This window comes from Notothenia coriiceps, unplaced genomic scaffold, assembly GCF_000735185.1.
Source record: "Notothenia coriiceps isolate Sejong01 unplaced genomic scaffold, NC01 NC01_scaffold00000791, whole genome shotgun sequence".
Classification (NCBI taxonomy): Eukaryota; Metazoa; Chordata; class Actinopteri; order Perciformes; family Nototheniidae; genus Notothenia; species Notothenia coriiceps.
In genome coordinates this window covers 30262-53938 of record NW_011333492.1, presented here as the reverse complement: position 1 = coordinate 53938, position 23677 = coordinate 30262, and the positions used below count along the sequence as shown (strand labels likewise).

The 23677-nt window shown below is 38.9% G+C and overlaps 3 protein-coding genes across 7 annotated transcripts; 1 reads left to right on the top strand and 2 right to left on the bottom strand.

The window, feature by feature from the left end:
- Nucleotides 1-1219: 1219 nt before the first annotated feature.
- LOC104957386 (cadherin-related family member 5-like) lies at nt 1220-8700 on the top strand. 2 transcript variants are annotated; one of them, XM_010785022.1, is made up of 18 exons: nt 1220-1364; nt 2095-2143; nt 2225-2244; nt 2719-2845; nt 2929-3143; nt 3873-3929; nt 4012-4104; nt 4187-4273; nt 4375-4485; nt 4590-4760; nt 4966-5056; nt 5138-5244; nt 5361-5561; nt 5662-5793; nt 6449-6527; nt 6604-6794; nt 6890-6910; nt 7325-8700. In XM_010785022.1, the coding sequence occupies exons 4-18, from the start codon at nt 2755-2757 to the stop codon at nt 8216-8218; spliced, it is 2541 nt and encodes an 846-aa protein (XP_010783324.1). In that variant the 5' UTR covers nt 1220-1364; nt 2095-2143; nt 2225-2244; nt 2719-2754; the 3' UTR covers nt 8219-8700. The 2 variants fall into 2 exon arrangements, with proteins under 2 accessions (XP_010783324.1, XP_010783318.1); XM_010785016.1 differs by having other exon boundaries at nt 2070-2143.
- Nucleotides 8701-10345: 1645 nt separating this feature from the next.
- On the bottom strand, nt 10346-14867 carry calub (calumenin b). 2 transcript variants are annotated; one of them, XM_010785006.1, is made up of 7 exons: nt 14803-14867; nt 13525-13764; nt 13153-13346; nt 12857-13023; nt 12525-12585; nt 12102-12301; nt 10346-11661 (listed from the first exon to the last, which is right to left on the bottom strand). In XM_010785006.1, the coding sequence occupies exons 2-7, from the start codon at nt 13743-13745 to the stop codon at nt 11557-11559; spliced, it is 948 nt and encodes a 315-aa protein (XP_010783308.1). In that variant the 5' UTR covers nt 13746-13764; nt 14803-14867; the 3' UTR covers nt 10346-11556. The 2 variants fall into 2 exon arrangements, with proteins under 2 accessions (XP_010783308.1, XP_010783300.1); XM_010784998.1 differs by lacking the exon at nt 14803-14867 and adding an exon at nt 14648-14767.
- Nucleotides 14868-15617: 750 nt separating this feature from the next.
- On the bottom strand, nt 15618-18417 carry gtf3c6 (general transcription factor IIIC, polypeptide 6, alpha). 3 transcript variants are annotated; one of them, XM_010784972.1, is made up of 6 exons: nt 18237-18417; nt 17777-17857; nt 17574-17637; nt 16733-16777; nt 16530-16637; nt 15618-16301 (listed from the first exon to the last, which is right to left on the bottom strand). In XM_010784972.1, the coding sequence occupies exons 1-6, from the start codon at nt 18258-18260 to the stop codon at nt 16174-16176; spliced, it is 450 nt and encodes a 149-aa protein (XP_010783274.1). In that variant the 5' UTR covers nt 18261-18417; the 3' UTR covers nt 15618-16173. The 3 variants fall into 3 exon arrangements, with proteins under 3 accessions (XP_010783274.1, XP_010783281.1, XP_010783290.1); XM_010784979.1 differs by having other exon boundaries at nt 16733-16774; nt 18237-18410; XM_010784988.1 differs by having other exon boundaries at nt 17777-17851; nt 18237-18394.
- Between the last annotated feature and the right edge of the window lie 5260 nt (nt 18418-23677).

Here is a 23677-nt window from a genome sequence, read left to right as displayed (position 1 = left end):
CCCACCCTCTGCCAACATACCAATCTAAACCACATACGTGACTCATGCCAGTTAGACTGTAATAATCACAATTAGGAAGTTTTCCCACAGGACATGGTCTCTTTGCTTGCTTTAGTTTTCAACATAAACTCAAACCTTCTGGATGGCATTGAACTCAAAGGCGGAGAGCGCTGATTGAAGACAATGATAAAGCAGGAGGAACTTGCAGCAGATTTTTGTAAAAGGATTGAACCTTTAGTGTGTAATCAAGCTTCCTAAAGAAGGTACTTTAGGGTAAAATGTTTATCATTCAGTAATGACTCTAAGAAGAACTCAACAAACTAAAACAAAGTGTTACTCTCTAACCTACTTTGTAGCCAGTAAGCCTTCCACTTGTGTGGAAAAGGTAGGCTTGTGTTACATTCGGACTACAAAGGGTCAATGTGCAGGCCAGCTAAACCACTTAAAACAAGATAAAAGGTATAGTCATAGTTTTGGATTCATCCTCCTTCACTAATGTCCAAAGAGTCATTTTTAATCGATAAAGGAAAATGGTGAACTGTCTGATGGTCAAAAATGACCTATAAAGAATCATAAGTCTGAGTCTTAATTTACTGCATACTGAATTTACTTTGTTTTACATTAATTGAGCAACACTCATTGCTAATATTGCTTTTGTTGTAGTGTCTGAGTAGTTAATGCATTCATTTGTTATTTATATATTTGAATGGTCATGCAAACCTTGCCATAATGAAGTATTTTCATATTTACTCACATGACTACATACAATAAACACAACATGCATGAGAAAACGGTTTGCTTCATACAATATGCATGACATGTGAGAGATATGTGTGATACAACTATTTCCAATGAAGTGTAGTGTTCGAGTTACACTTCATGTGATAGTCTCCATTCAGTAGAATTAACTATCCTCATCAAAGAATGATGCCATTTCAGATAATGCAGTTGCAAAAAGCCAACTATCATCTATCAAACATCTCCCATCACCCTTTTAATCATATCTCTGCTGACATCCAGTGGCCATGTCTAATCACAACAGCACAAATCAACAAGTCTCTTCATCTTTTTGAATCCACCCTGCTACTGTTGATCTTAATATGTGAACAATATGAAATACTACAGGCCTAAAAATATGATCTGAGAAGTGCTTATCTGCTGCACTCACTGTCAGAAACACAGACTGCAGTGTTCAACGTTTCCCTAAGGCAAACTTTACATCTCTGCCCCCCTCCCCAGTTTTTCTCTGACAATGGACACCACTTACAAGCCTGCACTAACCAAAACATTTCTGGAGCCAGACGAAAGCCATCTTTCATCGCAGCAGCCCTGAAGATATTATGTGCAGACACACACAATTAAGTGTGAGTATCAGTGTGTCTCTGCCTACTCCGCATGCTTGGACATGTTGGAAAAAGGATGTGGGTTAATCTTTAGAGAGTGAACAGGCGGTGTTTTATAGGTAATCCCTTGTCACTTCCCATTAGTTGGTACGTGCCGCTAATTGAACAAATCCAACAGGCGCAAGCTGTGTAGCCAAAGTACGTACACTTTAAACAAGTTCTAACCTATAACAGTCACTGAGCTGTACATATCAAATTAAAGTGTGATACAAGCAACCAAGTCCTACTTTACTCAACAAAATAACATTTCCTGGTTTGCTCACAACACCTAAAGCTTGACCTACAGTTCACTGGACAATATGACTGCTTCAACATTTACATTGTACATCAAACTGCCTATGAAGGTCAAGTGTTTTTGTCCCAGACAAAGCTCTTACATTTTCTTCTGACACCGGTCTCTGACCTCACCATCAGGTTTTAGCCATCTCCTAAAATGATTGGCTCAGTCTTATTCCCTGACTAGATAAGCCCCGCCCTCAGGCTTTAGTCTCTGAGCTGACTTTGATCCAAGATAACACAACATAAGGTGCTGTTTGCTTTCTAATGTGTGTGGGGGGGATCAGTGTGTGTGGGTGGCTGGTGTTGTCTTTTGTTGAATCTGTTGTCTAGAAGCCTCAGCTTGTGTTTTTGAGTGGTTCAGTGGCTTTTCTGGGCTTTGGGAAACAGTGACGCTGCTTTCATCATATGTCAGGAGGATATGGAGAATCAAAGACAAGCTGCCGAGGATTTGAAAACAACAGGTCAGTCAACAGAGGTATTCTTTGTTCATACCCTTGACAACTGAGTTTATTTAACTCACATCTGTGTTGTTTTTTCAATAGGATGTGGCCCCAAAACCCTGGTAAGCCCCCCTCACCCACTCAACCCTATTGAAACACCTAAATACAAAAACAAGCCAGTGCACCCCGGGACTCACAAAAGCATGATAGACATTAATGACACGTTGAATTAGCTTGAAATTAAACTTTAGATTGAATTCTGTGGTGAAGAAACACGGCAAGTTTTTAAACAGATATCTGTAAAAGAACGTATACTGCCAAGGTTTCATTTTTACTCATCTCATTTATTGTTAGGTCAGGAAAAACATGAAGAGAAACAGGGTTGTAAAAGTGGCTTAGCACTCTGCTAGTCGGCTCTCTTAGCCTGGGGAAAGTCACGCACGAACCCACTTTAAAGGGATTTGAGGGAATTATGGGACAGAGCGAGAGTGTGTACGCTTGTATTTGTAAATTAAGTGAAGGTTTGAACCTAATTATATTCCTTAAGAAGTGACTCATTAATATACAAGAGGAAACCATGTTCTCTCTCCACTCAGAAAGAACTGGTCTCTGAGGCCTGAATCAGCCCAGTAATGGCCCTCAATGAACTGAAATGGAGTTTTGTTCAGGCCAAGGCTCTAGTCCACTCACTGCTGGTCCTCCTGTGTCTGCACACAGCCGCAGGTATACAGCCACGTCACATTGGTTCCTATCATAGCCAGAATGAATTGGTGTCTTACACTCTGCGTGTGTTTTCATTGGCACAGGAATGTCAGGGTGGGGTGGATGTTTGGATGGTCAAGATGTCTTCACAAAAATCCCAGAAAACAGCCATTGGGGAGATGTTGTTGCTGAGCTCATGGATGAGAGCACAGTGGAGGGGGTTCACTGGAGCCTAGAGGGAAATGATGCTGATTGGTTCTTCTTGGATGAGACAAGCATCCGGCTAAACACATCGGAAGAGAAGGTCCTTGACCGAGAGGTAACTGAGTTTGGAAATGCTCCCTTATACACTGATCTGAGCTTACTTATAATAGAGAAACCATGAATAAAATGCAAACATTACAAATTGTATGTGTATAATTCTATTTTACTAAGTCAGGGTAGACTGGGGTAAGTTATATCTAAGTTTAGAGCAGACTATCATTGACTCTTACAGCTTTGTCCTTGGAAGGAACACAATCTCTTTTACCAGCACCCTCCTTAGAGCCAGTAGACTTACATCATGTCAGCTGTTAAAGGGTCAACCAGATTAGTAATCTCACTCTCTCACAGTCTTTCAATTGATCTACTTCTGCATCCTTGCAAATACATTATTTATTCTAAAAAACATCCAGGTAAGCTCAGAGTTTCAACACTGCATCTTCATCAAGCAGGCCGAACTTGGCTTTTAGTCACAAAGAGGGTCTATTTGTAGAATTGTTTTATTGAATACAATTTGTACAAGAGCACCAACTCATCCCTCCAGACATGCCTCCAGAAATTATTTGATAAATTATTAGGATTTTTGATTTCTTCTTCTTTTTAGCCTTATAGTTCTTATACTGTATTTTTCTACACTTCCTATTAAGTTGTTCAAATTGAGGTCAAAAACAAAACAAGTAAAGACTAGGCAATCATGAGAATGGACAAAAATAAAAAAACATGTTCTGTTTGTGTTGGAATGTTTGCTAACATAAAATAAGGGTCCTTTTTGTCTCTCATCTCTCAGGCTCAGGGTCCTGTCTTAATGGCTGAGTTGTCCTGTTATGAGGACGACACACTTCAGGTACGCTTGTCCCCTTCATGTTACCCATAACTCTTCAGTGAACCCCCATTCAAGCCTCTACGTTTTGTTGTTGTTGTTATAGAGTGTGTACAGGATCGTGGTGGAGATCCTCAATGAAAATGATAATACCCCTGAGTTCACAGAAGACACTGTCACGTCTCTTACTATCAGTGAGGTATGGCATGTTCACAAACCCATGCAAACCCACTAAACATACTAAATTAAAGTGCTAAGATGTTTCTCTGTGTGTTTTCCAGTTGACTCCAGTGAATACTGTGGTGTTTACCATTAAGGCCTCTGATGCAGATAATGACAAGATAATTTACTCTATTGACCAGGCATCAGTGAGTTATACTCTTTTACCTTTCACACTCTCAATCACAAAGAAAAAAACACCACGCGAGAAAGCACCATTGTTATGTGTTTTTGTGTATATATTTTGCAGCCTGATGCAGAGTACTTCAAGATTGACCTCCCCAACAGCGGAGAGGTTATTCTGTCTAAACCTCTTGACTATGAGACCAAAACCCAGCTGATTGTTACAATCCATGCCTCGGTAAGCTATCTACACTTCAGAGTAAAAATAAAAGTGTCTACAAATGAAATCTATTCCAATGCTTCCATAATCCTTCCAATGTAAGAACTATTGACTTTTCTCAGGAAATGGACACTGCTGAGCACTTCAACACCAGCACCACATTAACCATCATCGTCCAGGATGGAGATGACCAATACCCAGAGTTCCTGCCCTGCAGGCTGCTCTTCCAGGATGAGACCAGTCGCATCTGTACCAGCCCAGTGTACACAGTCAATGTCACAGCGGGGGAAGAGGTCTGTTGCTTAACCTTTCCTCAATCACACCACACACATATCACAATGTTAAACAAGAATGTGCATTTATGATGTTCATAAAATAATCACTGCCTTCATCCTGCTAAACTTAACACAGATGCTACCATTAGATATGTAGTGGTTGTGTTTTCATTAAGAATCTTCAACCAGGCATTAAGACCCATAACTGTGTGTCATGTTGCAGGACGTGGTGTTGGACTTCTCTCCTGGTCCCATTCATGCAGTGGATGGAGACAGAGGACTCAGCTCTCCACTCAGCTATGTCATTCTCTCAGGTACCACACACACCAATGCAAGTTCATATTTAAAATCTGCGTACATGTGTACATCTGTAACTCTGGTTGTGTTCATGCTAGGAGACGATGTTGGCCGTTTCCTGATGGACAGAGATACGGGGGAAGTTAAACTGATGCGGGGGGTTAAAGACAGACTCACAACTCCAGAGCTGCATCTACAGGTCATGGTAAGACTCACATACTCAGTGTTCATGGTAAGACATCCACTCTGCAATAACACTTTCTTACTCCCAGTAACAGTCTCGCTGCTCTGTTTTTCTTCTGTCTCTTTGTCTTGTCCCAGGCATACCAGGACGATGACCCCAGGAAGTATTCTGTCGCTACAGCTTTGGTCCGAGTTTTGGCAGTGAACCAGTTTCATCCGGAGTTTGACATGGCTGAATATAAAGGCTTTGTAACTGCGACAAAGAGCCCTGCCTCTCTGGTCAACACCTACGGCAGCAAAGCACTGATGTTACACGTACAAGATAAAGACTTTAACAATGTACATATTCCACTTTACTCCACACACGGGACATATGCATGCATGATGTATTTGATTTATGATGTCACCCATCAGTTCCTTTCTCCTCACAAATTGACAGGGTTTCAATCCCAAGATCCACTTCACCATCAGTCCTACATCCAATCACACAGACATCTTCCAAATCACACACGAGGGTCTTTTGATCGCCAGGACCAATCAGCTCAAACCAAAACAGAAACACTTTGTAAAGGTGAGCCTCAGAGACCATAACGGGGGTCTTTATATTTAGGCCTCCAACAATTTTACTTTGTTGAACTTTACATTTCACATCCTTTTTTTCTCTAAATAGATAAGTGTTTGGATAAGCCGTCTAATGTGCATGAAAGCTTATTGAGATAGTGAGTCCATAATTAGGCTAACCACAAGCACTGGAATGAAAATGTGACAACCCAGAAGTGATAATTCATTTTTAACATGCATGACAACATACCTTTTAATTAGTGTGTTTTGTTTAATATAATTATTCAAGTGCAATAAGAAAGCCAATTAACAAAGATTGCACTTAAATTATTTTTCACTGTTTCAGTTTAATTGGAACCGCAAGGTTGGAAATAAATTAAAACACTGTTTTGTAAATTAATCAGCGGTAATGTAAAAAAAGTTTTATAAATTAATTGACTAAAACATTCCAATCAACAAGCATGTCTCTAAACTTACCAAATATAAGCCTGAATTGATATTCATGAACATGTCTGGTTGCAAAAACTGAATATTACATTAGTGAAGCCTTCAGTGAGGCCAGTTCATCAAATTGCCCAACCCCTTATCTTTCATTAAAATGTAATTATAAATAAAGACATACAAAAAGATGGTGATGATGTGATAAAATTCAACATACTTTGCAGGTAGCTGCTGTAGACCAGGAGTCGGGTGACGCCACCTTTGCTACTGTAGTGGTGGAGGTGTTATCTGAGGGACAATCAAGTAAGGACACAATCTGCACACTGCCATTCAGTGCTGACTGCTGATCAGTCTGAACATGTCTGTCTGTACTCTGCAGTCCCTCATAGTCCACTGATGGATGACCGTGTGATCGGCTGCACCCTGGGCAAGGCGTTTTTTCTCAGCATGGTGTTCATGACTGTAATTGGAATTATAACGACACTGGGGATGTGGCAGAAGAAGAAGAAAAAGGGAATGAGGAACCCGCTGGAGAGAGGCTGCGTGGCCCAGGGAAAGCACCGCAATGTGGTGAGAACATTCAGCTATATAATCATATTTACCAATTTTTGTTGATCAGTAAATGTAAGTTTCTTAAAGATTCTCTCCTGCATATTCTCCCACAGAGCTTACGGTGGTTCCAACTGGTGAGTTATTTATTGAATGTTAATGTTGATTCATCAGTGGATGGAGTTTTCTCAGTTGTCATAGAGATGATAGTTTTTTAGACGTGACCTAAGTTTGGAATATAAAATATTAACCCCATTTACAGATGAAGGCCACAAGATGTGGTCAAAAGCTTCAGGCAGAACAAAGACCTTGCTTTGAGAGTTTTCTTGCCAAACTGATGTTTTCTAAGGAATACATTTATGTCATCATCTGAGGCACTTCATAAGTCTGGAAATAGAAATACTCACATAGTCATTGATTCTCCCACTCATTAAAAGTTAGGCTGCCTGGTTGTCAGTATCTACAAATGTCCCACTAAAACCAGGATCATTCGCTCACTTACTTTCTGCATTACAAAAGTGGTTTTCATTTCCACTGTGGTTTCTTTCTAGGCAAGTCACCCTAGTGGCATGTCAAACACAGAGGAAATACCATACAACAATGACGAACACGGAACCTGCAATCCTTCCTTCAGCTTCACAGACAACCCTGGCGTCTACACCCACCAAGACCTCCCGTCTTGCCGAGGGCCCGTTCCACCCATAACGACCACTGCACCCAACACCAGCTTCATCCCAGCTGAATCTGCGCTCAGCCCTGTGATCTTCAACAATGTTTTAACACCACCCCAAAGGTCATATAGTTTACCTACACTTCACCCGGCCTCTGAGGAGGTGAGCCCCACACATACGGCTCAAATTTCTGCTCCATCTGAAGAATACCCTGACTCAGCCACTGATACATCCATTGACCTCATTGAGGATGTACCTATCATCAGTCCTAGCCCTGCAACACCTGATAGCACAGGATCTCCATCCTTCGCCTGTCCTGATTCACAAACTACAAAAACAACAAGCAGCATTGACCCCACTGACTCCTTCACCAGCCCCTTGTCTCAGTCCAGTGTACCATTCAGTCTTACCCAAATTGCTTCAGCAGAAATAGACAAACCCTTTCGCAAGCCTCGTGTGAAGACACCTCCATATTCACCTTTACTGTCCTCGCCACTGGCCAAGCAGATGAGGACATCCCCGCCTACCCCAGAGCATGCACCTTTAAAAGCAAGGCTGGTACTTACAAATACTTCTCCCCTTGATACACCTCCAGAAACACCACAGCGACCATCTTTAACTCCAATCACAGAGGGAGACCAACCCTCCACATCACAGGACCTCACGGAGCGCCCAGGGAGGGGCTGCAGGTGCCGGGACTCAATCTCAGGTCATGAGTGGCTTTACAAACTTTGGGAAGAAGCAGGCCGGCAGCGGGGAGAGGGATGTGGCTGATGATGGAAATCCTGGAAATAAGGATGGAGGCAAGCACAAGAATGAGGATGATGATGATTTGGAGTCAGATGAAGAAGAACTGTTGAGAGTAATGGCTCGTTGTAATCCTGTTTTTATCACATTTAATACGTGATGTCACTATAATATTGTAAATTGAGAGTGAAGGGGGATACAACAGAGAATGAAGGAGGTAAGGAGAAGTAGATGACACAGACAGCGGACATGTCATCAGAAAGATTAAATGCACAAGTTCACACAATGTATACTGTAACAAAGACATAAGCATTCAACAACACACATTTATAACACATAATGTTGTTCCATTTAAACCACATTAGCCTAGATGACAGGAATGAGTGACTATGACTGCACAGTACAGGGTTAAAATAATGGCTTTTAAATCAAACTTATCAGTATAAATTGCAAATTGAAGTATCAAGGATACAATATGAACTTTGCAAGGTTAGTACAAAAAGGCAGAAGTAATCAGTATATATATATATATTTTCTTTTAATGTTTACAAATTATAATGATATTGTGTGTGTGTCTTTTTTATTAAAAGTAAATCTACATGAAATGAAAATGCTGCACTTCTCTCTACGGGATTAAAGTTTATTGCAGTTTCCAAGCAATTTACTGAGTAGTACTATTGAGTACTACTATATTTTCAAAACTGTCAAATAGTGAACACCTTTCATACTTATAGGCCTAATTTGTTATGCCTACTCTTTAAGATGCCTCCATTATTGACTTATTAAACATGAACTAAATGTGACCGGCCTACCGAAGCAGAGGAGTTAGTTTACGTACCCAACATGATAACAAACCCACCCTTCAAGATAGAAACAGATGCAAAGCTCTGTGACTTGAATATGATGCTTAAGTTGGCCTTGAGAGGCAAGAAACACATTCTGGTGATCAATTTTTTGTATATTTAAGTCAAAAAAAAGACCTTTGGTATTTTACGCGTGTGACTTTGGCCGAAAGAAGCTGCAGTGCGCCTCTACGCCTTGTTCAAAATAGGACTAAAAGCATCCATGTTCCTGGCCAAAAGAAGACAGGATAGTAATGTATAACTAGCTAACACACAACATATGTTCCAGTGCTAAATAATTTGAACTGAACTGGAAGGAAATAAACATATTTTTCACCTTGCACAACCTTCCCCCTACAAATTAAGTCATGAAAACTATTAAGATTAAGTTGAGAAAATTAATTACCATATTTTACTCTCTCTTACCTCGGGATTCCTTAGTTGCTGATAGAGAGGAATACTCTGGGGAAAGTCACAGCAAAGCTTTGAGCTAAATGTGTAAAATGCTAACATGTCACCAATGGCAATGCTAAAATGCTATGTTCGGCAGGTCTAATATCGTGTTTCCCGTCATAGCTTTGAATACTAACATAGCATTTTCTAAATAGCAGTTACACATCTGAGACTGATAGGAAATGACATTTAGCAAGTATTAAGCCATAAAACAAGCTATCGGACACATTTACATTTTTATAGTAGCTTGGGATAAAATAAAGAGCAGGAAGAGGCTGCATTCATTATGCAGTACTCAGAGTACTGTATTATCATAGGCAAGGCGTGACAGCATGTAGAGTTGTGTTCTTATCCAATTATCCAATCCACACACATTCAATACAAACTTAAACCCTTAAACATTTGAGTCTAAGATTCGTGATAAATAGTATAAGGGAACTGAAATAGAGATAGGAAAGCTTGTGTTAAGATTATCATTAGTATACAAAAGCATTAAATATGTTGTGATGCTTTATGAGAGTCATCAATTAAAAGAGTTAAGACTTGATTTATTAAAAGGGAGAATAGAGGGGAAATGATTCTCTTCAAACACATGGCAAGAGGAGGTCTAAAACAACAGCTCAGAGAACAGTAGGTCAACAGCCTGAAGGAGAGCAGGAAACCGAGCATTTCCTTAAAAGGAATAAAGCTAGAAACAGGGTTCCGATGCAACAGACGGTTTTCAACTTTACTATTATTGGTCTGTTTTTCTTTTACCATAAAAGTGTGACTAACACCCCATCACTCGTAATAGCCAATGCCATGTTAATCACACATGACAACTATACTTCAAGTCAAATGAATACAGCAGACTAAAGGCTCCGATTGTAGTTGTTTTTATTGAGACATTCTTCTCAATCACAAAAACTGGACCTGATTGTTAGAGTGCTCAGTTTGCAGACCAACAGCATATTTACAGTAAAGTCTCTAGTGAAAGGGTGGCCGCTGCAGTGAGCCTGTAAAAAAAACATTGTCATATACATTATAGTATACCATAAAAATTCTCAACAGTGGTTATAAATGGTGATAATACAAGCTTAACAAATACATTTAGGAGGGGGAGGTGTTTGTAGGGGGGGGGATGCTTTTTTTTTCATACCACTTACAAAACAGGACAGAGTTTTTTGCTTGGCACACAAAATAGTTAGTTCAGCTGAATTCAACAAAACATAAAAAAATTGGGAAAAAGGTCAAGAATACAAGTAATATATGTACACACAGATTCACACGCACACACACACTATTGAGGTTACGAAAAAGAAAGAAGGCAGTGTTGCGGACAAAGCATCCATCAGCCCTTAAATCATAAATTATTGATTCCTTCAACTAACACACAACGCGTCCTTTTGTAGGACCCACAGCTTGTGTTAACATGGATGCTTTGGGGACCAGTATAGCAAACACAGCGTGGTCCCACTGATAATACTGTACTGCACTAGTCCAAATAGTCTTCATCGTCACTGGAATCTAATATTTACTCCTCGTTCCAAACACCCTTTCCTGCGGCCATACCACTTTATGATCAACAAAGACTAAAAAAAACAAAGTACAAGTGAATCTGCAACTCCAGTATTCAGTTTGGGCCCGATTGTATGATTAGACAGCAGTAAAACAAATTCTACCGTCTAGAAATATGCTCTTCATATTCCAGTGCATTGCAACAAAACAAAACTTGTGTATACTGCAAAATACAATTTGATCTATAAGGGTTTTATAAAAAAAAAAAAGGCTATTTCATTTAATAGAGAAACCTATTGTCACCTAACACTGTTTGTTCATTGCCTGACCTAGAAATGGAAGAGTAGTGTGTGGAAGCAGAGCAAAGGCCGGCTAAATATCCCAAACCAACACAAACGTCAGCATGAGGTCACACTGTTTATGTGTAGTGTAAGTGTGTGTACAATGGGACACATTCAACAAATCAAATAAATTATTGTCCGTGGTTTTGGATTAGACAAGCTCATCTTGTTTGAAAAACTCAAACTGCTGTAAGAGGAGTAAGATGAACACAGTCTGTGGAAGCCGAGGATTTTAGAACTCGTCGTGTCGAGTCAGAGCCTCTCCGAAGTCGGTCGCCTGGCTGCCCACAAACAGATCGTACTTATCCACGATTTCTGCTTTGGTCAGACGTCCGTCCTGAAGGAGTGAGATTTAAAAATCACGATAAGCCTTGTCTTTGTGTCAGTAGTACACAAAGAATGTTCCCAATATATGGATGTTCTTATTGTCATTATTGTAGGTATTTGGTATGTTTAGCATGATCTGCACTTGCGTTGTGTCACTGGATGGCTTGGTAATAATAATACAATTAAAAAAAATAAATAATAATTTCAATCATACTTATATCAATATAAACTTGAATACTTACTGTTCTTCTTTGTTTCAATAATACTGAAATAGTCATTGCAATAACAGACAAATCTAACACACATGTTCTCAGTATTGTGTAGTCCTGCAGTACAATCATTCAAACAGACTAATTTCGAAGTAATGTAAGGCACACTTTTACGCATGCATACTACTTTCCCTCAATATTGAGTAGAGGAAAATTGTGAGGACAATTCCACAGTACGTACCTTGTCTGAATCCGACTCATAGACCAGATGCTTGGCCTCTGCGTCAGCATGGTCGTAGTCGCTGGGCAGGATCCAGTCTCTGGTTTCCTCCTTGTCCATCTTTCCGTCTTTGTTTTTGTCTCTGAATTCATTAAACTGTTCCCTCTCTGTCTTCACCCATTCAGGTTCTGTCGAGTCTCCCTCCTGGTTGTACATGTCCCCTACACCACAGAAAGATGGTGATGATGATGATGATGATGATGATACAATGCTTCTTTAGAACAAGTTCTTATAGTATTTGGTGTATACTCATTTCATAAGGGTTCCTTCAAAACTCACACTTTTTAACATTGTATTCTTTATCTGTCTAGGTTTGCCACTAACAACAACAACATGTGGTACAGAGTGATGATGCTTATATGAAATTGGGCTTTACAAACTCACCTATGTACTCATCTAAATCAATTAAACCATCTCCATTCTTGTCAATGTCTTCCATTGTTTCCTATAAGAAAAGAGGAAACCACATCGCATTGAAAGGGGTGTGAAGCCGTTATTGACATCATTAAATCAGAGTTTAGTTTCCAAGTAGGTTTCTGTAAGAGTCAAACACGATATGTAAAAGGGAACAATTACATTGTTTGAATTGCATCCACAAACCGTGCTTGTTTTTATGTGAAACAGTGCATGTATGTGGCGCAAGACTACTGTCAGAATATATTCTCATAATAAGGTGAAATCAATCTATTTCACGCCTGTGTGTGTTTGTCACTTACCAACACTACAATGTCCTTCATGTGGTCGTACTCCTCGGGGTGAAGGAAGGCTGTGAACTCCTCCTTGTTTGCTTTCAGGTCATGGTCTTGGTCAGCCATTTTGAATCTCCTCTCATCGCGATCCATCATCTGCCTGTAGCTGAAGCCTTCATCAGGGTCGGGATCATCTGCAAGTCACAGTTAACAACTTTTTATAGCATATGGAAGTGTGGCAAAGCAAATGTGTGTCTGTGTCCAAGCAGTACACGGGTCAGGGATATAGCAAGTGTATATAAAAAGATTTCCTGCAGCCGTACCAAGAATGTAGCCATATGTGGCGTTCCTGTACTCTTCCCAGGACACCATATCATCACTATTGAGGTCATGGCTCTTCCACTGTCGATCCACATCATCGTAGATCCATTTCTTCTGGGCATGCTTGATCCACCTCTTCATCTCCTCAGCTGTCACATAGCCATCCTTATCCTCGTCTATACGCTCAACCAACATGCTGTTAGGAAATAAAAGAAAGAAACAATCAGCTTCCCTCATACGACATTTAGTGGTGTGTCACCTCATATGAATTTAACTGCTCCTAGAGGCCAAACTAGGTATTAACCAAAGAGTCTTCATGTATTCACACAAATTCAGAAACAGATTTGCAAGATATTGCTGTCATGTATTCTTACCCGAGCCTCTCCTTGCTCTCCTCTGGTGTGAGCTGATCAAAGGACTTGGCCTCCTCTTGTCCCAGAAAGGCTTCATGGTCATAGTCAAAGTTTTCGTTATCATCGTGGTCTCGGTTGCTGAGGGGTTCGTCTGGGTGAACACGTTCCTTCTTCTCTGTGGGTTTGCTGGTGGCATACACCACACAGAGAGCAAAGCACATCACAAGTGGTCGCAGCTCCATCCTGTGTATGTGCAAACGTCTAGAAGAGGGGTAATACAAAAGCAAACAACCAAAAGCTATGATTACTGTGCTCAAACAGTGCATTCTGATACAAATGGTGCATTACATACAAGGAGGACAGCCCTATAATCTTGGTTTGTCATACACTTTTAAAACATTTTTTTTATAACAGCTTTTCACTTTAGGCTCCTGAACTCTACACATGCCAGTTTAGAAGTGGATGACTCAATGCAAGCACATTCCTAGACTATGAGGTTAATTGCTAGGCTAATCTGTTCAAGATGATGCAATCCCTTACTTGCTCAAAGTTTGGTACTTTCGTACTTTGTGGAGGTTGATTTCAAATATATTACATTAACACATCAGATAAACACATTACAAAAAAACCATTAAAAAACATATACGCGTTATTTAACTGAACTTGAATTTGGAATATATAATAATGCTATAAATACAATAGCCCTGAAATAAAACATCCTATGTCCGTACAAGTGATGCTTTTAATGTTGCGTTTAGCCTTTTTTGTTGTTGACATATACAAACAATATTCAGAAACCTGCTAGCTAAACAAGTTGTGAGACTGCAACGTTACTGTAAATATAACAGCAGATATATTTACTGTTTGGAGGGGGGTGTATGTTGGTCTAAATCACTAACTTAATGACCGCTAACTTGTCTGCTTTCGTGTACAGTATCTGTAGTCTCACTTTTGCACGTCCTGACACGTTACATCCTGCCATTGCCTTTCTAAAACGCGTCACTAGCACATACTGTATATACATATCTTTATAAACAGTCTATGGTGGTCAGTCACAACAGTTTGAGACTGTTACCGTCCAACATTGAAGGTGTTTGACAAAAATTAGACTGGCTAGCCTAGCGTCCCGTTAGTTTTTTTTTACCTGATGACCTGCATTTCCAATCGTCCACTGAAAAAATAAGCAATAATGAGACACTATATACTGTCCGTATTGAGTCTTTCTAAACACTAGCGATAGGACGGACACATTTCAGCAACTTTTTGCATTTTAAACGAAATTCCATCAAGAGTACTCACCGGTGTATTCAGGGAACTTCGTCGATGCAGTTTAAGACCCTCCTACCGGAAACACACCCATGCACTTCCTGTGCTAAAACACCAGCTGACCAATCAGGAGCCGAGAAGGAGAGTGCCATGTCGCTCGCTCACTGGTCGACTTCAAGGGAACACCGGTGATTGGATTGGCCGAGAACCGCCACGTCCTCAAAGTCAACAAAACTTGGTTCATTCATAAAAAAAACTCAGTGTGTGACAGGTATGCTCCACATCAGCAGCCCAGCTCCATCGATTGTATATAAACGAACCCTTTATATACTTCGTTAACTGTTTGTTTAACCGTCACATATTTCTAAATGTTTTAAGATGTGACGGAGCAGGGTGTACTTTTATAAGAGATTAGTCTGATGTCTGTGTTGTTTTTAGAATATGTGTCATGGTGGAACACTTGATTTTTGATCCGCATACCAAATCTACTTACAGGTAAAAATAAATAACCTGACAAACTGTTTGAACCTGGTTAAATGTAATATTACCTCTGATTATGCATATATATTTAATATATTTCACGTTTTCATTTGGAATCTACCACAAATGTTTATAACTTTATTATATGTGATTTTTTTTCTTTACTGTGCATAGGATCATGAATTGTTGGAGAAGGCCTTAGATCCAAGAATGTAATTGCCAATGACTGCTTCTCTGAAATTGTTGTGCATAAAGACCTTGAAAACGTTTTCCTCATATTATCCTAAAGAAACAAAAAGGCAAACAACATTATCTGCCGTAGAAATGTAATGTAATCCAGAACAAAAACAACGCAATGAGACCCACACTTAAAAAATAAAAAGCCTTTATTTCTGCTGTCTTTAACTTTGTAAATGAAAAGTCCTAGCAGTGCTGATAAAACATAATTTATCACAAGTCAGAAAAATATATTCTTACTCTTCCCAGGTATTTGAATGGATACATGGCATATTTTCTACTTAAACATTGCAGCTGATGCAGGTTTATCTCCCTCTGCTGGTTAAACATTCATCATGATCAGTACAAAAAATACTCAATGATATCAGAGAAGCACAATGACAGGACTTCCTGCTGCTGAGCTCAGCTCTTGGGCGACATTTCTCTGACTGCCCTTTCCAAGACCCTTCCTATGTGGAAAGAAAGGAATGTATTCACATCCCTTAAGGTGTTATTTAGCCATATTATGTTTACCCTCATATGTAAAACTTACTTATTTTTTTATTTAGTGAAGAAAAGGTATAACATGTTTCTTGAAAAGCATTGTCAGGCAACAATTGCAGTAACACTGACACTAGAGCCCCTCATATACTCACTAACTTTTTTAACTTGTGTAGGAAGGTCATAATACAGCAAAGAGTCCATATCTCAACCCACTGTTGAGTCTTCCAAATCTGTGTTTTCCATAATGTCTCCTGCCTTTCCATGTTTCTTGGCATTTTCTTCTTGATTTGACTGACATGATGTGTCCATATGTACACCACTATCACCACTTCCTATGGGAATAACACACAGAGACATATTTAAGTTCTTCAACAATGTTATGCAAGTGAATTCTTTTTAAAGACCTATTCTATCGTTGTTGGATCAAGCAAATCCTCAAAACCAGCATAGTATAAAAATGTGTGTAACAAAAGACACATAATAAATAATTAACTGTATTGTAAGAAATGAATTAATCACAACAGATTTTGCAACATGGTGTGTTTAGCAGTTTGACTGACCTGTGCTGGTTTCACCCTCTTTCTTCTCAACGAGGAATATTCGTTGCATCATCAGTTTCTTGGCGGTGTGGCACATGTACTTGAGCTCTGGACAACTCTCTGCTTTTCCTTGAGACGTGTAGGCATATTGACAAAAAGGAAAATAAATAATCAGAAAAAACACCAGAAACACAACAATAGACATTGAGAATATGTTACTTTACCTTTTGGCGGTCCCTCCTCGAACAGCACACAGGTTCCTAAAGCTTCTTTGAAAAGCGAAGGATAGCAAGTAAAACGTCTGTTTAACATCTTTTTGGGAAAAATACATAGCACCACTATAGCTTAAAGGTCACCTATTATGTAATATCCACTTTTTCCATGTCTTTTATATATAAATATGTTTCCCCTCTGCATTAAGAGATTCTGAAAGTTTCAGGAATAAAGATTCGCTCTCTTTTTGTCGTGATCCATTTATATAAAAACCTGTTCTGAAAATGAGCTGATCAGAATTTGGCCACTTTATGATGTCATAACGATTTTTTTGGCTTGTGTAACCATTAGCCAATAACCATCAAGGTAACACCCCCCCCTCCCCCTCCGTCTTATCACCTGAATCTCCTCCTAGAGCAACATTGTGTTTTTTCTAACCAAATATCTCTCTGAAGGGCGTTGGGAGTGGCTCCTTATTTTCATCTAAAGTAACAGACACAGAATCAGCACTTTTGAAACAGGGCTGAAACAGAGGGGATTATGGGATGCTACAACGCATGATCTGTTTGGTATTTGGAGCCAAACACTATCTGAGACCTATAATATATTGATGAAAAACAGTATAATAGGGGACCTTTAACATTTATATTTCCATGCCTTATATCAACAAGTAATACAAGATTTAGCAATAACTTTGAAGAAACAGTTTGGGCCATTAGGGATGACTGAAACTACAAAACTCAATCACTAACAATCATAGCAGGTTAGAACATATTTGTGGGGAGTTGCTGTGAAAGGGACAAGTTTTAAGCTGTCTGTATATTTTTGCGAGGTGTGTTGGTGTTTTCTTACCTTCATATTCCCCAGCAAACACATATTGTCCAACTTGCATCATGGGCTTGTCACTGTCAATATCCTGGGACACATGGACAAAACGTATTGAATGACTGCTGCAGTGACAGTGAGAGACATACACACTGATATTGATTTCATGAATGGTGGCCAGGCTTCTTCTCTTTCTTTATAAAAAAAGTAATAGCATCCGATATACTAACCAGTATCTTGCATGTTCCCCGACACTTGGACAGGAAGTCATTGTTGATGATACCAGAGAGCTCCACCACAACGATCTGCTCCTATACGATAAGACACATGATCATATGGAAATAAACACAGCGATAGCACTGTCTGCAAATAAAGAGGCTTTGGGTTTTTAAACATCCAAAAGAGTATGGAAGAAAAACATAGTTAACATTGCCACGAGCCTTGTCTGAAAATGAATGAATTATTTCAGAGTCCCATTGTTATTACACGCTAAGAGCCAAACCAATATTGGGAAGTGTTTCCCTAAAACTCCCACTTTTAATGTACACGTTAACCCAATAACTATGGGTAAAATACTATCGTGACTACCAATTTAAGACACCTATTCAAGCAACATGCTTTATATTTACAGTATATAGCCACATGCAGCTAATGTTTATCACTAGCTGTAAACGCTAGGTTCGTTCTTACCTCCTCTTCCCATTCATCTTCCATGTCGAAAGTCCTGAAACGTACGGGAAGGACAGCAATTAATGTAAATAAGTAATTTGGTGTATTTCTATGTACAGAAGTCTTCCATGCTTATTTAAACATTGAATATTGATTCGACAACTTCCGCGTTTGTACGGTGGCCGGGAAGCTCTCTGTGTTGTCTTCTTCAGACTCTGCTTCGCATGTTTTCAGTTACGGACAGCGAACAATGAGGGGCGCTGTTGTTCAGTTTTTGTGGCATGTTTTGTTGCAAATCCATTTATTGTGAACTGGAGAAATGGAAATAGAATGAATAACAATTCAATCTCCACCCCTCCCTGCCTGCAACCTACCAATCTACCTGATAGGATTTACAATCAATGTAAATAACATCCTACTTTTACATTTGGTTAGATGTAATTGGCCCTTCGTAGTGTATATTTGACAGTCTTCTTTCTTTCACTTTCAATATGTATATATATATATATTTTTTTGTTCTGTTATATGTTATTTTTTGAGATGTTTATATTTGATGTTTCTTCGTTTTATTTGTTACGCTTTCATTTTTACATTATGTTCAATACCTTGTTTACATGCTGCTTTGACGGCAAATGTTCCAGAAATGGGATCAATAAAGTATATGTTATCTTTCTCTTACCTACCTAGCTACCTACCTACCTGCCTATTCATTTTACTCATGGTTTAGTATGACTGGATCTAAATATTGGCTACTTGTAGACACACCCATCTACATCTACATCTAATATTAATATTACTAATGTTCTCCTGCAGGAGGCCATAGCGGAGGTGATGAGATGAGATGAAACGGGACGATGCTCTTTATGATCCCCAACGAGAAATGTATCTGTCAAAGGTAGATGCTACAAAACAATAAAACAAGCACACACATCAAACATTTCCAAAATAAAACAAGAAACAGGAGGCCAGATGAGAAACATGAATGAATCATACTCACAATAATCAAAACAAATATTAAGGAAATATTTTAACTTGTGGGGGCACGAGATTTCTTATGCCAGAAATGTATTTATTGTACACGAGCGAATTTTGATTTATTTGTTACATGGTATGTATCCAGTGCTTGAGCAAATATATTCCTGATAAATAAACATTAAAGACAAACATCTCCTAGTCTGTAACCACACATGCATTTATATCATTATATTAGCAAGACAAATGTAAAAAAATAAAACCTGAATTTAATGGGCATATAAAAGAAATTCACGAGCTCAAAAGGTTTTGTGATTCATAAACATTGTCTTATCAGATTTTCAAATACGAGGGGTGGGAATTGTACAGTATTTGATTTGTTAACAGCATTACATTTTGGCAAAAAACATCATTTTGAATGTTACAATTAAATAAAATGTGATATTGCAGTTTCTGATTAACATGGTTGGAAGGGAGAAAATGGCTGACCAATAATAATAATAATGATGCAATGTTTTCAACTCATTTATCGTTCAGTTTGTCTTTATTTGTTTTTTACATTTTTGTTTCAAAATGCTTGTCTGGTATAATGGTATATTATTCGGTTCAGGTATTATAGTCTGTAGATTTTCAATATAACACTTTTTGATTTAAAACATAATACGCATTTAATAGTCCTGATTAATTATGGTACATATCGATCCTGAAACAATATATCTCTTTTAGTTTGCTATCATCTACAAAGGGGTCAGAGATCAGGGTCAGCTGAGGGGCAGCACCCGTGGTGCTGGTTGGGATTCATTACCTCGCTCAGGACCCCTGAAGTGGGGACAGTTTTTCTCACCGAGCGCTTCACTTGAAAGACCATACTGAGCAAAAATGAAAAACAGACCAGTTTTGATTAACTGAAAACATAAAACATTTGAAAAAATGTTTAAGACCAACTATCAACTATACTAGTGGCTTTACATTTTTGCATTGTGTCTGAAAGGCAGTCAATCCTTTTTCACGTAACAGGCCGAAGGAAAGAATTATAGTAAACCTGTTTGACTCATGGCACTGGGAGTAGTGTCCTCAAATTTAGGAAATTGAGTCTTGGGAGGATGAGGGGTTCAATGCATAAATATTTTTATTCTCCTGGTTTTCTGATATTTGCATTTCCTCCTTATGAATTTGGTGGTTACTGCAAAAACATCCTCTAGGTTAAATGCAAAAAAGTGTTAGTGGAATACATGGTTCCTGCACCACCATTTATATGCATCAAAAATACTACTAGCACAGTCGTAACTACAAAACACCACAATATTTATTTCCATTAATATTTTTGCCATTACATTTTTTTGCAACGTCCATCCAGGTGCCGTAGAGCAAGGCCGCTAACAATCGTAGAGTTGCTAGGAGGCCGGCCGTATTTGTAAGTACCTGTATAAATGTAAAGCAGGTTGATGCTGAACGAACCTCACCCTCAGAGGGAGAAAACATATATTTTGAATCAGAATCAGGCAAACCAAATTAAAGGGGGTGCAAACCCCCCCATCTGCCGTCTCCCTCCCCATTTCTGGCCTATCATTTATCTCTGGACCATGGTGGGGTTGTCATGTCGACCAGTCCACAAGTTACTATGACAACGGCTCAAGGGGAAGCACTTGCTGGGGAGGTTATTGCCTCCTTGGGGATGTAAGAAGGACAGGGGGAATGTGAGCAGAGACAAAGATAGGGGACTTATAGACACCAAAAAGGATAAATGAAGGGAGAGGTCAAGTTGGAGTGTGTTAGCTGGAAGTGTGTTTGTGTGTTTGGCCTACGATAAAGGTCAGTTTGTATTAAGAATCACACAGGACGGGACCAAGTACATCAGAGTTCCCCATTGAAGCTTTGGAGTAGAAAGTTTTCTCCCTGCTGGACGAGGCCTCTCCTGTACATGATGTATCACGCTGCCTGCTCAGTGCCATACCCTGGGGCAGAAAGGGGCGGGGGCACGGGAGGGAGTGACATTAAGGACCCTCCAAGGTGTCAGATGGGTCCCCAGCTTCCCCCACATTTTGTCAAATAAATGTCATAAAGACAAGTTTGGAGTTGGGGAGCTTTTGGCTCTCCCTCTGCCTGGGGGGTATTATGGTGGTTAATTGCCCCATTAGCACTGACAGGGTAAATTGGTGGAAGGGCTAACTATATATTACAGTGAAAACAACAACCCCTGGCATACACCTGAGGGCATGGTGTGTCTTACAGTACGGCCTGTGCAATTTTGAGTGTGCAAAGACGTGTGTTTGTGCGTGTGTGTAACTTGTTAACGTACACTCACATAAGAGGTTTAATATCAGTAAAATATTAGAATTCTATTTTTATCACAACGGAAATGAATTCGCAGAGCCAGTCAGGGAGAGCGTCTCCTTTAATATCTGTGCTGGACCTTCTCGAGGCGTATAACCGGGGAGAATTATTCTTTTGTGTAAAAAGGTGAATTTATGTGATGACTGCCTCAGAGAGTACTGTGTTTTCCATGTATATGAATTGCAAACTTACTATGTGACATAGTCCTACCATGTGAAGGTAGAATTGAAATCAAATGTGTGATTGGTATTTAAGGGGCCACAAATGATTAAGCAAAAACAAATGGAAATGTTCAACAAACACAAGTGATGCAAATTAAAAATGGATGATTTGAATACTTGAATTTGCTCCATAGCCTTTTAGTGTAAATGTGTTGATGATGAAGATGAAATTGCAGTTTTCCTTTTACGTAAGGGAAGTACACATTTCATATGTAATTATAGTATTTAAATGTAACCACATGATCCCCATTTTGCTTTAGGTTAAATTATCTTTTTATTTTTATCCTAAACCATAAAAGCACACCTAGCACACCTAGCACACACACACACACACACACACACACACACACACACACACACACACACACACACACACACACACACACACACACACCTTATTGACTAACGTTAAAATGATATCACCATTCACTGTCATTGTCTGCTGCCCATAAAAAGACATACAACTGTCCCTGTTCTAACTGAAGCCATAAGAACAACTGAACAAATCCATGTAGGCGTAAACATACAAAACAGTCCCTGATTTATGTAAAACCTGCAATCTTCACTTGGTGGCATGAGCCGGACAGACAATCGCTATACACGTTTTCAAATCGTAAAATTATTATTGAATATTCTACAAACGTAGTCCAAATCATTTGGCACTACACTAATTGGCCAATGAATTGATTCTTTACATTTTGAAACCTGCACAAATGCAAGAAATAAAATCAGACGAACATGAACAACCAAATTCAAAATGTCAGTGCTCTCAAAACCAACACAACGAAATATCATTAATATTCATGCACTATTCCGATATGCCTTTGTAATGCGGTTGTTTCACGCGCCACAGTGAGCTGATAGTAGCCTTTTTGTATCTTATGTCAAAAGACAAAAATATTCCTATTGTTTTCCATATAGACTTTCACTTTAACATTTTAACCTTCACACCTTTATAACATTATATTTACACCATTCCTAAATAAGGACAATGTGAGATTGAACAATCAAGACCAAATAAAGTAAAATTATACTATTTGATCTTACAAATAAATGCAGTATTCACCTTCTAAAATATGGATGATCGACAGATTGCACATCCAGCGTGAAATTCACAATAGTATTATCATGACAATAGACCCGAGTGGCGAGGATGGGACGGCCGGAGCAGGAAAAAACCCAAAGGTCTTCCGTGATGACGAGCACACTAGTGGACACATCAATTTAGACTTAAATATTTTATTTATTTTTACAAAGTGAGAACATTAAAACAGCAGACAGCGCTCGAAACCCAGATCTGCAGCCTCAGTTAAAAAAAACATCAAAGGTGCAATGTCTCATTTCATATTCAAACAGGCGAGCATTGTTTTACTTTTATGTTTTACGCATTCTTTTTTAAATCTCTTTGTAAGATGTGAATATGTGTCTGCCACAAACCTTGCAATTGAAGGAAACAAACTTTTTTAAAGCAAGAATGCTATCACACACAAATGTGTATATTTCATTAATATAATGTGATAGGTCTGAAACATTACACTACAATTTGAGCGTCTTTTGATCAGAACAAAATGTCAATATAATACTTAAATAATAAAACAATCCTCCGGGGCCTTGTAATGTGCTCGATAGTGAATCACCGTGAATGTGTCGCATTTTGTTGCAGATTTTCTGGCATCATAATATTCTTCTTAAAGCCTATTGTCTTTTTTTGTCTTAGTTGACTTTTTAACATTATTGTACTTCCTCGTATTTAATCGTGTATTTTGGTGCATCTAGAGATTTTTTTTTGCGATATTGTTTATCTTTGATTTTTTATACCAACTGGGAATTGTCTTAACATCCATCTTAAATGTACCGTATACCTGCAATTTTACAGCGACAATATTATATTTGTAATAAAAAAATAATCGTTCTAGTTCTAAATTCTCGTACTTT